Genomic DNA, 17,853 nt, shown 5'->3' with positions numbered 1-17,853 from the left:
TGTGTACCCTGATACACTGGGTTGTACAATCTATAGTCACTGGTGTTTCTTCAGGAGTATACGTGGAACCATGTCCCTTTATTGTATGCACACCTATATAGAGTAACAGGAACCCTCGTTTGTATCAATATACGGTGTAGTAGTAATGCTATTTAAATGAGCAATTCACATGTAGCCGGATAAATATACAATGTTTCTAATGCGCACCGTGCTGTAAAATCATCAGCTACGGTCACGCTTAGGGGGGGGGAGAATCTGCAGGGACGGCATCCCGTCTACAGCTATCACCCCCTGAAGGCTGCGTGTGCTGCCGGTGAGGGCTGGTAAGCACACATGCAAGCCGCCAGTGGAGTCAGGCTCTCTCTGGCGCTAACGGCTACACCATTAACCACCGCGTGTGATTAGCCGGCAGCGGTATATGCTGTCGTCAGGATATGACTCGCATATATCACCGGCTATCAGTCGGGGCACTTGTTCACATTAATACACAATCAAAATACATTTCCCAGCTACCCCCACTAAACGATCCACGCCAACGCGCGTTTCGCAGTTTTGCTTTTTCAAAGCATATACCGCTGCCGGCTAATCACACGCGGTGGTTAATGGTGTAGCCGTTAGCGCCAGAGAGAGCCTGACTCCACTGGCGGCTTGCATGTGTGCTTACCAGCCCTCACCGGCAGCACACGCAGCCTTCAGGGGGTGATAGCTGTAGACGGGACGCCGTCCCTGCAGATTCTCCCCCCCCCCTAAGCGTGACCGTAGCTGATGATTTTACAGCACGGTGCGCATTAGAAACATTGTATATTTATCCGGCTACATGTGAATTGCTCATTTAAATAGCATTACTACTACACCGTATATTGATACAAACGAGGGTTCCTGTTACTCTATATAGGTGTGCATACAATAAAGGGACATGGTTCCACGTATACTCCTGAAGAAACACCAGTGACTATAGATTGTACAACCCAGTGTATCAGGGTACACACTAAGCAACCAGCGATTATATATAAATCTACCCCCACTACGATAAGGGGAGTTTTTCTCACCCTTTTTAACAAGTCCAGTGTCAAATTATGTTGTATGTTTTGATTTTATATTTCGCATTTAATTGATTAATTAATAAAAGTTACTTTTTAAAATACTTTTTCTCTCTTCTCCTGGTGCACCGCAAAAAAAGACTTTCTGTTGTTTCCCTTGTACTTCTTCAAGGGGTAAATGATAGAGGGACAGGGCTGCTTATTTATACCTAAAGTGTAACTTAGTTGATTATTACATCACATCCTGTTGGGGGGGTGCAAGTTACAACTAAACAAAAAAACATATATCAAATCTATTTACTATGTGGCTGGGTATATAGGTGCTATAAATAAGAGTGAACAGGATTAGACTTAAAAACTGTTTTCACAATCGCGGTACTTCCGCCTCCTTTACGGTATCCGGAAAGTCTTAGTGCGCATGTGCACTGTATTCAACATATCGGAGGTCAGACCTCCTTTTCCGGGGATTCGCGTTCGTGTCCTTCCGGTCCTGTAGAGCCGCACTGAGCCACATTGCGCAAATTCATTTTTGCTGGTAGCCAGAGCCCAAACTGTATGCTTGTTTATTTTCATTCTCGGCGGCCATTTTGGGTGGAATTTCTGATGATGTTTGTGGCTGCAGAATCCATTTTCTTGTAGCCCATGAGTCTGGATATATTTTAGAAATGGCAGTATCCATATATATTAAAAACAAAGGATTAATATTTTTTCAAATAGACATGTACTTTACATAAGATATAAGGAGTTTTGTGTAATAGAAAACGGGAGGAAATATTCTAGATATTAATTAGTGAATATTATATGCAATATATTTAATAAAAATCAATAGTTTGTTTGATAATTACAATAAGTACAATAAAGTGACAAAGTGAATAAATATGAATAAATATATTTAAAAAAAAATATTTATTTTTATTAGATTATAAAGTGATTATAGATATGTAACAATTTTATTTGTGTTCAAAATGTGGTGTGTAGAATAATTTTAACTTGTGGTGAATATAGCAGTGTTGAATAGATAGTGAGGAGTCCTGGTAGTCGCTAGAGCTCAACTCTACAGAACCTGTGTTTCCCAGGTAGTCTCCTTCTCTTGTACTATACCAGCCCATATCTGCTTGGCTGCCAAGATCGGATGTATTTGGGCATTTCCAGTATGGTATGACTGTAGGTTGTGTCTATGACATTTATACCAGGTACCCCGAATTCATCTATGTGTTGGTGTGGTGAGTTCGGTTTACAGCACCTCACAAGAATGGTGCGATCTCATAACTCTCATTGAGACCGTGTGGGTGGAGTGTTCCTAATTGGAACATCTAGAAAATTTCTCTTTTGGATAACTAGTTGGCGAGGTCTCCCCCTCTTTCTCCTAGTTCGATGTGTTCAATTGCTTTAAACGTAAGTTCATCTGGATTGGAATTGTGGAACAGTGTAAAATGTCTTTTTGACATGGTTATCTGTTTTGTTCTTGATACTTCGGACGTGTTCCTGGATCCTGAGTTTCAGAGGTCGCTTTGGTTTTCCCACATATTTCATTCCACAGTTGCATTCTAAAAGGTAAATAACTGATGTACTATTGCAGTTCAGGAAATCTTTAATTTTGAATTCATTTTTATTGTTTTTGTCATGGAACGTCTTTCTATTTGGATGTAGATATTTGCAGATCACGCATTTCCCACACTTGTATGATCCTGTACACTTTTGCAGCATTGTATTGGATTTTGTTGGTTCTCTTAGCATTCTGGGTGCAAGAAGATCTTTGAGAGTTTTAGATTTTCTGTATATTACTTCTGGTTTACGTGAAAGAATGTCTTTTAGAATCGGATCCATCAGTAGAATATTACAATGGTTTTTTAGAGATGTCTTGATGATCTCTTCATGTCTGTTATAGGTGATAATGAAGGCCACTGTTTCTTTTTTCTATTCTTTGGTCCGGTACTGGAGTAGATCTTCTCTCTGTATTGCTGATATGTTTTGGCGATGGCTTGTTGATAATGTCTGTAGGGTATTCTTTTTCTTGGAATCTTTCTCCATATATTTTCATTTGTTCCTCCCAGTCTTCTTTTTACTACAATTTCTTTTGATTCAATGGAACTGGGAGTACGGGATGTTTTCTTTCCATCATTTTAGATGATTACTTTTGTGGTGCAAGTAACTGTTCCTGTCGACTTGTTTGATATAATTTTTGGTGGATACCACTGGGGTATCTCCTATCAGGATTAGGTCCAGCAATTCTATGGAGTCTTTCTTTATGTTGTAAGTAAACCGAAGATCATATCGTTACTTTCAATGTATTTAAAAAATGTCATAAAATTGATCTTCATTACCTTCCCAAACAATTAAAATGTCATCTATATACGGCATCTTCTGTAGAGTATAATGTTATCTTTAAAACCATGATTATTATAAATGACCTAAAAATTTAAGAAAGTTGTGAATTAAGATGAAATGCATGACATCACAGATAAACCTCTTGTGTTCTGAGGAAATTGACGTGTCCTTATCTTTTGCATGCTTCAATTCCTTGTGAATGTTCTATACACGTGTATAAAGATTGGACATCTATTGTCACCCAATGGTACGTGTTTTTCCTTTCCTGATCTTTCATGAGATTCAAAACCGTAGTTGTGTCCTTTAGATAAGATGGTAAAGTTACCACATGTTTTTTTTTAAAAGATGTCTGCATATTCTGACAAACTTGACGTAAGTGAGTTGATTCCTGCCAAAATTGGTCTTCCTGGTGGGTTTGTAAGGCATTTATGTTTCTTCGGTAAGAAGTAAAATATCGGGGTTGTGGGGTTTGATCTCATAAGGTATTGGAATTCTTCTTTGGAGTTTACGTTTGTCGGCGGGCCTTTAAGTAGCATGACTCATAATTCTTCAATATATTCCCCCTTAGGATCATTCGGTAAAGCTCTGTAGGATACTTCATCTCCCAGTAGTCTCATAGCTTCTCTGATATATATCTATATATAAATGTGAGGTGACAAATATATAGGTGGTATATGTACTGTATATATATATATATATATATATATATTGATATATACACAGTATATATCTATATATATAGATATATATCTATATAGATATAGACATATCTCTCTCTCTCTCTCTCTCTCTCTCTCTCTCTCTCTCTCTCTCTCTCTCTCTCTCTCTCTCTCTCTCTCTCTCTCTCTCTCTCTCTCTCTCTCTCTCTATATATATATATATATATATATATATATATATATATATATATATAACTGTATAAATCCTTTTTCCGTATACCTGAGATATATAATCTTATATGTTTATATTTTTATAATTCACAGTACATTTTGCATTATGTAAACTATATATTTCAATATAAGTGTCAAGCGCCATCTAATTACGTTACAGGCTGAAGAAAGAAATGTGTTATTTTTCTGGTATGTGCTGTCTGCCTACTTGTCAGTGGAGACTGGAGGTGCATTATGATCAGCAGCTGTCTAGAAATGGCTGTTTGTTTAAGGAATGGACAATGTACTTTTATTAATAAGCACTGGGCAGTGATTGTCAGTCATAAGGCCGTTGAGTTTGTACAGCTATTGTTGGCCAATCCTCACTAGATGAATTATTTAATGAGATAATTTGTATGGAGTAGTTGCCTGGAGTTCTAGGATATACAAGAACAATTAGATGATTTGTGCTCAAGAAACTGACATGATTAATAGATTTTGGATTTCAGAGACTGATACATAATCTGCTGGTGTATCTGTCTTCCAGGGCATGGTTGAAAAATGGCTTTTGCAAGTGGAAGAAAATATGTTGGCCAGTATGAGACAAGTCATTCATGATGGAATAGAGGGCTATGTTGAGGTAAGGTGGGGGATTAATTTACATTAAGAGACCTTTTGACTGAATCTTGTCGGTTAACAGCAACAGCTTAAAAACACAATGAGAATCATGTCCTTTTACCTGCTTATCTGGTAAAGAAAAAAGAAAAGTGGAGCAGCGCTGTGCAAAATAACCATATATTTATTTAAAATAATCACACAATTGGCCAACAACACAGACAAGACAGACAAACATTAAAAAGAGTAAATGCTCAATTACTAAGAGTTCCTTGTATTGGGATAGTTAGTATGCATTTATGTGATTATTTTAAATAAATATATGGTTATTTTGCACAGCGCTGCTCCACTTTTCTTTGTTCTTATTGTTCACATATTGGTATAAAGGGGTTTTGGTAATCCCCCTTTCTAGGAAGCAGCTGCAGTGCAGAATAAAAACAATGAGCACTCAAACTCTTTTTAACTCTTTTATCTGATAAAGAAACAGCCCAGATCTGCCCATGAAACAGCTTTTATTTTTTTATGACATTTGACCAATTACATTTTGTGCCTACTGTACTTATTAAACAGCTGTAATTTCTTAACCCTTTGGATGTGTATACAGTACCTTCAAATCAACTGGACTTACAAACGGGATAAGGTCACTATGTCTACAAGCATTCGGTCGACAAGCATTAGGTCTACACCACTAGGTTGACATGCATGATGGTCGACATAACTGAAGGTCTACATGCAGAAAGGTCAGAACATGACTGAAGGTTGACATGGGTGAGGTCGACAAGGTCATTAGGTCGACTTGGAAAAGGTTGACAGTCAAAAGGTCGACATGGGGTTTTTCACCTTTTTTTTAACCAACATGTGCCGACAGGTGGTATTTTATGCCCTACCATCCACTAGGGCGTGGTGGGAGAATAAATTAGTGTGCCAAGCATAGCGAGGCACAGTGCTCGAAGCATGGTGAGCGCAGTGGTGGTACGTTTCAGTGTCCAAGTTGATTGTGTCGACATTCGGGACAAAAAAAAGATGAAAAACTCCATGTCGACCTAATGACCATGTCAACCTTGTCATGTCCAATGATCCATACACCTACACACGTAGCGATGTCAGGCCATTTTCTGAGCGATGTTACTTCATTTAACTACATCGTTCAGGAAATCCCCCTACATTGCTCCATTAATTTACCCCTTGAGTGGTGGGTTTTCCTGGGGCAGGACAAACTTACCGGGGCACGTTTGCCCTGTATTCTGAAGCAGCCCCTGCTCCCCTGGGGCTGCTGCTGACGGCTTTGGCCATTTGCAGCCAGTTGGAGAAATTTGGGGGGCTCGAGAGTGCTTGGGCACTCAGCCATTCATTTGTTCTGGTATTCCTGTACTTGGATGCCCAAAGACGGGAACGGCCAAGTGCAGTTGCACCTCCCTGAGCGGCCCTGAGCCTCCCCGAGCCGTCCTGATCCTCCCTGAGCGGCGATGGGGAAGTGACGGGAGGATCGACAAAGGGGGGGATCAACGACAGGGATGTGGTGCACCAGTGATTCAGTCTGCTTGAGGCACCACTGGTGCACCCTTTCTTTACAGTGGCATGACCGGAAAAATCTTGGGGCAGCGCGCTCCTACAGCCCGAGAAATTTCCGGGTATACCAAAAAAGGGGTTAAGATCCAGCGTGCTGGAAGTTAATCTCTAATTGCCGGGCAGGGCCAGTGTTCTCAATGGAGAACACTGGCCCTGACAGATTGCTCAGCACACAGCGCTGGCACGTCGCTGTGTGCTGAGCAATCTTGCTAAGCCAATCTAGCAACGCTCAGAACGCTCAGCATTGTCGCTGCATGTCTAGGCCCTATAAAGCTGATTGTCTGCAAACCATTTTCATTATATAACTGAAACTTTAGTATGTTTAGGCAAACAGATGAAATAACATAAATTGTGTCACTGCCCCGATATATATGGAACTTAATATGGGGGTTATTTAGACCTGATTGCACGGCTGCAAATTCATAGGCTGGGTGATAATCGATGGACTGTCCATGTGTACGGCTCACAGTACGCATGCGTAAGGCGTGAGGCCATTAAGCATCGCTGGCCGTGTGCAAGTTGATTGACAGGAAGGCCGCGCTTGTGCAATATTGGCTGGACGGTGATTACCTGATAGCAGGGCTCAGCAAATAATCAAGCCAGAAATCAGGTCTGACTAAACCCCTTTGTCCTTAGAAGACTCCTGGATGCACCCAAATCAAATCGATGTGAAAAAGAAAGTTAAATGTCAGTATATATTGTATTTTTATAGGTTCCTCGAAAGCAGTGGGTCTTGCAATGGCCTGGCCAAGTAGTTATCTGTGTTTCTTCTATTTACTGGACAAAGGAAGTATCAGAAGCCATTACTGAGAGCACTTTATCGGTATGTAATACCGTGTTGCGTTTCCATTATTGATAGTTTGGTAATTACGAAGAATAAATGAAAGGAACATTGTAAAGTTCTCTGTGATTCTGCTCCAATAACATATTTATCCCTACAAAGTATGTGTTACAGTTGCTGTTAAATCTCTCTTTTTAAATCACAGGATTTCTTGGAGAAAAGCAATCAGCAGATCAGTGAGATAGTTGAGCTGGTCAGAGGGAAATTGTCTGGCGGTGCTCGAGCTACATTAGGTGCCCTCACTGTCATTGATGTTCATGGTAAGAGCTATTTCCAAAATCACTGTCACTGAAAATTGCAGATTGTATTCCAATTGAAAAAGGCTTTGTGTGGGTGTGATTACTTTCTCTGTACGGCGTCAGAAGGAGAATAAGCAGAAATTGACAACAGATCAAAAATGTAGTAAAGCGAATTGATTTGTGCAAGAACATCTTTCTGATGCTGTTAAGTGGAAGGTGCTGCCAGCTGTAAATGTGTCTTTTCTCAGAGTGACCCTGAGCAGGAAACTAGCCAAAGAATTTACAGGTTTGTCAAATGTAATATATAAATCAGGGCAGCAATTTAGTTTAATGTATTTACATTTAATTTACAGCTCTTTATTTAAATGTAGTGTGTGTGTATATATATATATATATATATATATATATATATATATATATATATATACACTGTATATATTTATATATACTGTTTTTCACCTTGACAAAAGTTTGGGCCCCAAAACATTGGTGTCATTTCACATGGCTTTCTAATATATTGTTAAAAAATCATTGGAGTGCTGCTGTTTTCTCTCTCTCTCTCTCTCTCTCTCTCTATGTATGTATGTATGTGTGTGTGTGTGTATATATATATATATATATATATATATATGTGTTGCCTGACAAAGGGCCTAATAAAGCCTCTACTCTTTCAAAATCAACATGACGCTCCCAATAACCGTAAAATTCCCGCCCAAGAAGAATGGGAGAGTCTCCTGGCAAGTCCACTGCACCCCCTCCACAAACCAGTAGGGGGCGATGACACAATTTTCATTGAATCACGTGGCCCCCTGCTTCACAATGCCTGTCACTCAGTATTGTGTGATGCTCCCTTCTCTAGGAGGGGGAAGTCAGAACATTATTATTTCAATATTAGCATGTTTTCAGATATTTCTTCCAGTGCATTTCACTACGACATTTTTTTTCAAGATGGCGGTAGAAAAAAAAGAGCAAACTTATTATTTTCCAGTATGCATCACAGATTACATCTATAATTTTTAGATTTTAGATATCAACCCTAATTTATGATGTATGTTCAACAAAGAAAAAAAAGCTACAGTCATATCATACTACAGTATAAGAAATATATTTCATAAAAAAAAAAAAGAAAGGTCCACGCAAAAAGTAAATCTACAAATCATATAACAGACAAAATACATCTAAATATAAGCAAGCAAAATATTATATATAAATCAGCAGGGGCCTACACACACAGAGATTTGCTGAGCGTTCTGATCCACCATTGCTCAGAACTCTCAGCAAGATCGCTCAACACATAGCGCTGTGTCCTGAGAGAACTGTCAGGGCCAGTGTTTGGTGAGAACACTGGCCCTGACCGATTAATATCCAGCATGCTGCATATTACTAACCGGGCGATATTGACACGCGGGGCCACGCATCGCTATTGCTATGGCCCCTACACATAGAGCAATGTAGGGGCATTTTTCTATGCGAAAAAAAAGTGGGCGATTGCGCTAATTGATAATAAACAGACAAAATAATATACCTAAATTAAGTAGAAATGGTCAGGTGTGGATAATAAAAAATGTATATTTAATTGTAACATGTAAATATTATAAGAAATATATCATAAGACATACATAAAAAGAAAAATCTTTTGGCAAGGAATAAAAATTGTAAAAATGGACATTTTCTAGTGAGATCGCTTAAAAAATTCCCTTAAATCGCTATGTGTGTAGGCCCCTTTAGATTGCAGGTAACTCTTACATTGTATCTCTGGTCTTACGAAATTGGGTAACTAGTTTTGGTTGTTCTGCAGCTCGTGATGTTGTTGCAAAGCTAGTACAAGATAAAGTGTCCAACCTGAATGACTTTCAGTGGATCTCTCAACTGAGATATTATTGGGAAAGCTCAGATGTCATGGTCAGAATGATCACTACTGGAGCTAAGTACGGCTATGAGTATCTTGGCAACTCGCCCCGACTGGTCATAACGCCACTGACGGATCGGTGTTACAGGTACAGTACATTTGTGTATACTGTGTATACAAAATTCCAATACATTTTAATACACAGTAAGTAGTGTATTCCAATGATTAGGAAGAGGATACCAATGACAGACATACTGTATAGTATATCAGTGTATGTTACTGGGCTGAACAATACAAATGATATTGCAGAAATACACTTAAAGCATATGTAGATCCATACTGTACAAGGGTGGTGACTGGGAGGTGACCTGAAGTGTTTGCAAAAATTTAGGCTGACTCTTGGCCATGTTTTGGGAGGGTCACGTGTGTGTGTCAGTGAACGTGGATGCTTAGATCCATAGCCTCAAAGGCCATGTTCAGGGGTATTTGAAAATGAACTACTGATCGGCCCATACCCTGTGGCAAGTGACAATTGTAGTTGGGATGCTGCGCTGATGGTGGACTGTTCAGAGTCACCCTCACAGCGGCACTGTCCATTGTCTCCGAAACTGGACGTCTAAGCGCTAGTACCCTCCACTGCAAAGGGAAGGCTGAGATTGGCATTTGCAGATTTTTGCAGCAGTAATTGGGACAGCTGCTCCTAAAGCGAATGCATTAGCATGCACCTCTGAATCAGGCCCATTGTCACGGTAACCATAACTTGTTTTCAGTTTCTACAACCTATAATATCTGTGGTGTCTAACTGCTGCTTTTTTTAGAGGTTGTGTGATTAATTTAGTTGTCTTTTCCATAGAACTTTAATGGGTGCACTGAAGCTGAATCTTGGGGGAGCTCCAGAGGGTCCTGCTGGGACTGGTAAAACTGAAACAACAAAAGATCTTGCTAAAGCATTAGCCAAACAGGTAACCTCATCTGCACTCAGATCCTTTATCAAGGGTAACTGTATAAAACAACATCTTCACTCTGGCCAGTAGTAATGATATATCAGTATATCCCATTTATAAGCTTTACAATGATATTACAATATATTTATTTATTATTATTATTATTACTATTATTATTATTATTATGAGAAATGATTATATGCAAATGATGGTGGTTTATGTGTAAACTTCTAAGGATATAAGAAAAGTTGGGGGTGTTACATTAAGGGGGATATTCAATCTCCGGCGAGCACCTCCCATCGGGGAGATGCACGCCGGGCCCTATTCAATGCTGTCTTCCCCGACAGCATTGAGCAGGGTATCTCGGCAGAACGAGCCCGACATCACTAGCTGTCGGGCTCGTTCTGCCGAGAACAGCCGGGAAGTGACGAGCTGCCGGCTGCAGCTCGCCTCTTCCCGGCCGCAACTCGCGGCCACGCCCCCTTTTCGCTCCCCGGCAGGCGGGACATTGAATCCCGCCTGCGTGTTCTCGGTCGAGCTGACCGAGAACGGGACTGGGTCACGGCAGTCGAGCAAGCTCGACTGCCGTGACCCTGACATTGAATACCCCCCTAAGCCTAGCCGAAAAAACTGCACTTTTTTCTCATGCCTATTCATTTTTTTTTCTTTGAGGGGGAAAAACGGTCCCAAAATCTGTCCAATACCACAAATTTGACCAAAAGTGGTCGAAAACATTTGGATTGTTGGCAAATTTGCTGATCTATGTAGTTTTTGCTTTTACTGGAGTTTTCAACTAGTCAAAAAATTGTCACATGCATCGTATAGGGCTAATCCAATTTGCCCTAAAAACAGCTGAAATTTGGAGATTTTTCCCCGGGAGAACAACCTGGCAATAATTGAATACCCCCATTTTGTTAACATTTACTATGCAGTACTTTTGAAATCCACAACATCATTACCATGTTGCGGTCCCTGGATTTACAGAAACAATAATATGAAATATAAAACCTCGTGTTCTGTATTTAGTATAATGAAACTGCTTTGAATCCAGTAGCAAAGGCGCAGAAATAAGGACAAAATGCAGGTTAGAAAAATATGGTGTGTGTGAAATTCTGGCAGTCGGGATCCCGACATTCCGAATCCTGCCATTTCCCAGTAATTAGTTTAACCCTATACCTAATCCTAGCCTTAATCCGACCTTCTGCAGCCTAGCCTGGGTTTAATTGTAATAGTTCCAGAGGTGTGGGACTTTTGTGCAAGTCTGCCTGTTTTTTTTTTTATTTGTTTGCTTGTTTGTTTTTGAGTCATATGGTGTGTACACACAGGTACAATCTGCATGATACTTTGACTATATAGACTATATGACTATCGCATGCAGATCACATGAGTTTTTTAACCCTTGCGATCCTGATGCGATTCCGATGCTCGTTCACGTATGTCAAGCAGAAAGTCTTGACTGCCTTGACTATATAGTGCAGATCGCATCAGGATCGCATTGCACCGTGTGTACACAACATTAAAGTTATTTATTTAGCAAATTCAAAAAAAAATTAATAATAGCATGAACCGCAGAAGAATAATACAAATAATAACTAACATACACAAAAAAAAACTTGATAGTAATAATATAAAATATTAGACTAAAAGTAATTAAAAAAGACAAAGTACAAGAATAAGAGGAAATCCTGTAATATAATTTTGTCTGTTAAAAGTAAATGCTAACATTTTACACTATATTTATGGATATGTAATATAGGAATGTAGGAAAAAGAGTAGAATACCACTTTGAAAGTGAATTTTAGAGCATAAAGAAAGAGCACAAAAGGCACTGAAATATGCGTGTAGTGCCGTAAACTTTATGGGGGTTAAGCGTTTGTTGGGAGAAACTCCCTGTTTATCTGAGTTAGCCATGATTGGTTGATAAGTGGAGGAGGAGCCAGCTTAGAAAGGATGTTAGAGAATTTTCTGGAAGAGACCAGCCTCTTTTCCAGGAATTGTTTATCACCCTCCCGCCCTAAGGTAGTTGTGAGGGTGTTGCATGTTAGTTAAATGTTGTTGGCTTTGTAGATGGCCAGTTTCAGAACAATAGAACAGCTATATTTTGTTTGTTAATTCCTTGGGGGGGGGGGGCAGGTTCTTTTAAGAAAGTGACTAGGTGGGGATACCATTTTTACATTAAGGGCATCAGCGGACTAGGTGGGCCCTTTTGTCACTTTAGCTGAGCTGTCGCCTCAAGTTGTGTGAGCTGGGCAGCCTGTAGACTTTGGATAGGTCCCCGCAAGTGCAGGGTGAGGAGCTCTGCCCTTACAAGTTGAGTTTTGGACACGAATAATGGCAGTAGGTCCATCCTTGTCAATAAGAGAAAGAGACCCTTAAGTATTTTCATTTTTATATATATTAATTAAACCATTCTTCTCCCTGCCACGAATTTAGAGAGGGAATTTTTGCTTTTTATATTTAGTACAAATAGGCTTTCCTCTAAATAAAAAAACTTACCCTTTATCCACCAATACAGTTGTCATTTCTTTATCTTAAGTTAAGTTGCTAAGAATGATGTGTTATTGCAACGTTTAAGGAAACATAAATAAGGGAGGGGGGGAGGTGCAAAATCCGGTAGCGTGTCGGGATAGCTGGGGGATTAATTTATTTGTATAGGATTCATGGGAGGTTGAAAATTTTTTGAGCCCAGGGAGAGACACATTGTGATATGTACACCAGGGGATCCAAATAGAATTACATTTTTGACTGTGTTGTTTTAAAGACTTCAAATTTTTTTCAATCCTGGCCACAAACCAAATCCTATTTAACAATTCTTGGTGAGTAGGAGCAGTGGGAATCACAGGTTATTTGGGATTTTAATGTGCAGGAATTGTGTAGAAAGAGTTTATTGGTTTTCTTACTTATGTGGTCTATAGGGATGCAAAGAAAAAGATTAGCAGGTGTGTGGGGCTAGGGGAGGCCAATGAGGTTAGAAAGAAGGTAGCGTAACATGTCCCAGTAAGAAACGAGTACCGGGCAGGTCCACCAGTGAGCAGGAGGAGGAGATTGCAGGTGCAGACTAAATATAAATGCTAAACCTATTAATATATTTCCTAGCATAATGATGGCCATTATTATGGGCTTGTCCCTAACACTACTCCGAGACAAGTCCAGGGCACGGGACCCCCCAGGCCAGCCCAGCAGAACCACCCATGGCATCACATTGGTGTGAAATGAAAGTGATAGTAAAGGGATATGAGTGAAAATTTTATGTGATAAGACTTACATAAGTAAGAAGTAATAATAAATGTGAAGGGTGAGGGTGCTACATATATACTAAACAAACTAAAGGTGTGATGGAGAGTTTACGATATGATGCCAAGGATCAGCCCAGCCGCAGCAGCCCAAACACAGTCGCACAGACAAACACTCAGCATATATATATATATATATATATATATATATATATCAACACACCCACAGTAGTGTCTTCAGCGCCCTCTAGCTGTAATGTCCATACAATATGTAAAATAGTAAACATAAACTCCAGGTAATTCTTATGAAGAAAGTTTTTCTTTTATTTTTCAAAAAATCATGATCAATTACCAACGCGTTTCGCCTACATGAGAGGCTTCATCAGGGGTTTATGATCTTATGTTTTGAAATTTTGAAATGGTACCCATCAGGGTCAGGTTGGTAATATTCAATATAGATGTCTGGATAGACCCGGATTATTCTGGTGTCTATAGACCTGATTGGGACCTATTTACTCAAGCATTTCACTGACATCCACTGTTAAGCTTGTTTTGTAAATTGAGTCAGTCAGTGCTTCTCTCTTTGCAATCATTCAGTAACATTGCATTTGCATACTCCCATCCCCTCCTGCAGGAGTAGCTGTGCTCTGTGCTGTGGGTGTACCCAGCCTTCCTCCTCTCTCTCTGCTCCTCCTTGTGCCTCTAACACCTCAGACACTACTGTGGGTGTGTTAAAGTATTTTTCAGTTCCAACTAGTAGGGGACTGAGTGTCAACAGCGACCAATATATGTTTTAAAGTGAAAGCGCAATTTTAGAGATTTTGTGTTGTGTGTGTGTGTGTGTGTGTGTATATATATATATATATATATATATATATACACACAACACAAAATCTCTAAAATTGCGCTTATATATATATATATATATATATATATATATATATAGTAGGACTTACCCTAATAGTGCCTAGCTGAGTGTGCAGTCTTGAGTGCAGGACTCCAAGCTCATTTAAAAAAATCTTGGACAAGTGGGAGGGGTGCTAGTAAAGGAGGAAGGCATCTCTAATTCCTTCCAGTGTGTATACATACACAATATAAAGTACATAGTCTCCAATGGGTAGATTCCATTGTTTTCCCCCTCAGCTGACAAAGCAATTCAATTGTTGCTCCATTCGGTCTTGCATGTCACATATTTTTGCAGTCTCCTGAGGGAGTGAGAAGAAATGTTAAAAAAGGGTTTTTAATTGATTCAGCGGCACCCCATCTATTTGGGTGTGACAAGAGTGATAATTAATTGGTTCCCAGAACAATTGAATTGGTCTTTTAGGCACCCATTAATTATAGCAGCTCCTAAAATAATTTAACTCAAGAGTCTTATAAAATATTTTCCTGCAATGGCCTTAGGCATAGAGCAGTTCAAAGCTTACTCCTACTAAAGAAAGATGAATAAAGCTGGTAAAGAATTAGCCAAGTTGACAGCTAAAATCCAGTTACAGTGCTTATTCCAAGTATTAAAACAAGCATCACAACAATCCTTATGTAAATGATGGTCTTCTTTTATCATTGTAAAGCTTAAGATGTGCTTTTATTTGGCATTAGAATATTTTGCATAAGAAGTCCTTAATAAATCCATTTTGATTGGATGACAGAAAACATAATGTTAAAAATGCTAAAGTCTGTGAATTCTTTTTATAGAAAACAACTATACGCACATGTCAGCGCCACTACAAATCTGTGTGTATCTAGCAAATAAAAGCAGGAGAGGAATTCATATTTTCATCCAAACATTTAACCTTGCACCCAGTATAAAGGTTCCTGTTTCCTGCAATTTCCTAGACTACCATTTATGCTTCACACACCATTAAATTGCAGTTAAAATGTACTCGCCTCCTAGATACAGAGGCTAGGCAGGTGCTGAATGCTTTTTATAGTACAGTGTCAGATTTGGCTGTCATACCTTTGCTATTTCTCATGTTTTCATTTACTCTGTCAAATAAGTATTCCTCTGTCTGGTGATATGCCTTCCTAACCCATACATATCTTTCTCCATATCATCCATACTCATATATAGAGTACATTACTTGGTACTTGTGTAGTTTCACGGTGGCAGTTATGTAGTTAGCGTAGCATCCCTGTCAGAATCAGCGTAGTGTTCCCGCAGCCAGCGTAGGCAGCGTCCCTATCAGTATCAGCGTGGTGTTCCCGTCCGTTCGCGGCTAGCCAGAGCTTACGTAGTTAGCATAGTCAGTCAGGCGTCCCTGTCAGTATAAGGGTCGTTTTACCACCCGTTCGCGGCCAGCCGGAGCTTATGTAGTTAGTGTAGTCAGTCAGCGTTACACAGTTAGCGTAGTCAGTCAGCGCTTATTACATTGTGTGGGAACCATTGACCATGTTAACCTGCCTGACGTGACTGATGTGAATGTGTTCCTGAAACACCCCCACTATCCACACCAGCCCAAAGAGCGGCAAACGTAGCGAGACCTGCAAGGGGATGCGGTACGCGTCCTCCCGACCTTTCATACCCTCACTATCCACGTCATCGTGGAGTTGATTTTATAAAGTGTGGCGAGCCCGAATCGTGGCGAGCTACACTTGCCACACTTCGGGTTACCGTGGATAGCGGGGGATTGAAATGGAGGCATTTGCCAGTATGTAACATTGAGCACTGGCAAATGCGTCTTCTATTGTGCATGAGACGCACTTGCACACCGCACCTCCCTTTGTGCAGGAGATGCACGCGCTAGCGAACCCCTAACCCTGTCCGTCTCCCTGAAGCGGACACAAGCAGGGTTGCCGTACCTTGCCACAATAATTACTGAGACACAGGAGCGTCTGAGGCCCTCCTGTGTCTCAGACAGATGGATCACCTCTCTGCCGGCGCCCGCATGATCCCCTCCCCGCCGGCATCCGCCAGCGCAGGGGATCTGGCGGTTACCGGCGCTGTGTGAGAGGCGCTCACTAGGCTTGCCAGGGACACCGGGGACAGAGCTGCAGCTCCCAGGGACAATACGGTGACTAGCTACCTGACTGGGACACTACGCTGACTACGCGGGGCTGCCACATAGTCACTACGCTGACTACGCTAGGCAACCGCTGGACTACGCTGACAACGTAGCTTAGCCTACGCTGAAAATGTAGCGTAGCCTACTGCCGTGAAACTACACAAGTACCCATTACTTTATCCACGTCATCATGACATATTTCCTTTAACATTACACCTATGTAGGCCATACTCAGGAGGACTAGACTGCCACATTCTGGCAAATGCCAGAACAGCTGATGGCCTGATAAGCCAGTCCAGCCATGCAAGGAGACAGAGGCTGGATGAGCACTCTGATTGGCTGTTCGGCTCACATAGACAAGTACTGGCCAAACAGTTACCCCTCTTGTCCACCCAGAATACAGAGATCGCTAGGCCTGGTTTTGTGACTCACAGCACAACCCCATGTGCAATGACCATGTTCTGTTTTTCATGAGCAGGTGCACGCTACAGTGCCATGGCTAATTTCCCCGTCCCTGCTCAATCCACAATACTACTTACACAGAGGAACGGATGGAGTTGTGTACAAATTAGAAGTACATGGGCAAGTGCAGCCACCACAATTGCATAACCACAACCATCTCATCTTGTAAATAAGGCCCTGTTACTGACAATGAGTAGTGACTACACCAAATACCCTAGTATTGGGGCCCAGCAGCTTTCCTAGGGGCCACGCTTATATACTACCAATAATGCTGTGACTAAAATTGATTCTATTGTACATGCTACTCAAGCAGATAATCTATGGCACCTTACAATGATAATTAGAATTTGCTCCATGATTTTTGAAAAGGTGAGACATGTCATGTACATGTGAATATATATGAGGTGGTCAGAGGCATCTTCCCTTTTTCCCAGCACTTTTGCAGCGAAATCCCTAGTTTCCAAGGCAATATGTAGCAAAATACATCTAGCTAATGACCTATGTAATTACATAGGCGAATAGATGGAACAAGATTCATTCACATTTCCCATACATGTTAGACTGTGGGAATCACCATGTAAATAGCATTAAAATGTAATCCAAATATGTTTCCTGTTGTTTCTCCTGCAGTGTGTCGTGTTTAATTGTTCAGACGGCCTTGACTATAAAGCTATGGGTAAATTCTTCAAAGGCCTAGCGCAGTCTGGAGCCTGGGCCTGTTTTGACGAATTCAACAGAATTGAGGTAAATTTCTGTTTACATTTCTTAAAGGTCAACTTCACTTTTCTGTAGTTTTATGTGTAGGGGTTATGGAAACAGCTCCAAGAATCCACTACTATATATAATATGGGATTAATTAAGT

The 17,853-nt window shown here is 40.5% G+C and overlaps 1 protein-coding gene across 1 annotated transcript in view; it reads left to right on the top strand.

The window, feature by feature from the left end:
• Positions 1–17,853, top strand: part of DNAH3 (dynein axonemal heavy chain 3) — a 399,027-nt gene that overhangs the window by 226,212 nt on the left and 154,962 nt on the right. Inside the window, exons 25-30 of the mRNA XM_083153252.1 lie at positions 4,785–4,877; positions 7,134–7,244; positions 7,408–7,522; positions 9,300–9,498; positions 10,204–10,312; positions 17,622–17,735. Coding sequence (XP_083009378.1) covers positions 4,785–4,877; positions 7,134–7,244; positions 7,408–7,522; positions 9,300–9,498; positions 10,204–10,312; positions 17,622–17,735 — 741 coding nt within the window. The remainder of the gene's footprint in view (positions 1–4,784; positions 4,878–7,133; positions 7,245–7,407; positions 7,523–9,299; positions 9,499–10,203; positions 10,313–17,621; positions 17,736–17,853) is intronic.

The sequence above is a fragment of the Crinia signifera genome, chromosome 7 (assembly GCF_055691185.1).
Source record: "Crinia signifera chromosome 7, ASM5569118v1, whole genome shotgun sequence".
Lineage (NCBI taxonomy): Eukaryota > Metazoa > Chordata > Amphibia > Anura > Myobatrachidae > Crinia > Crinia signifera.
Note: the sequence above shows the minus strand (reverse complement) of the source record. Positions and strands in the feature narration are given on the sequence as shown.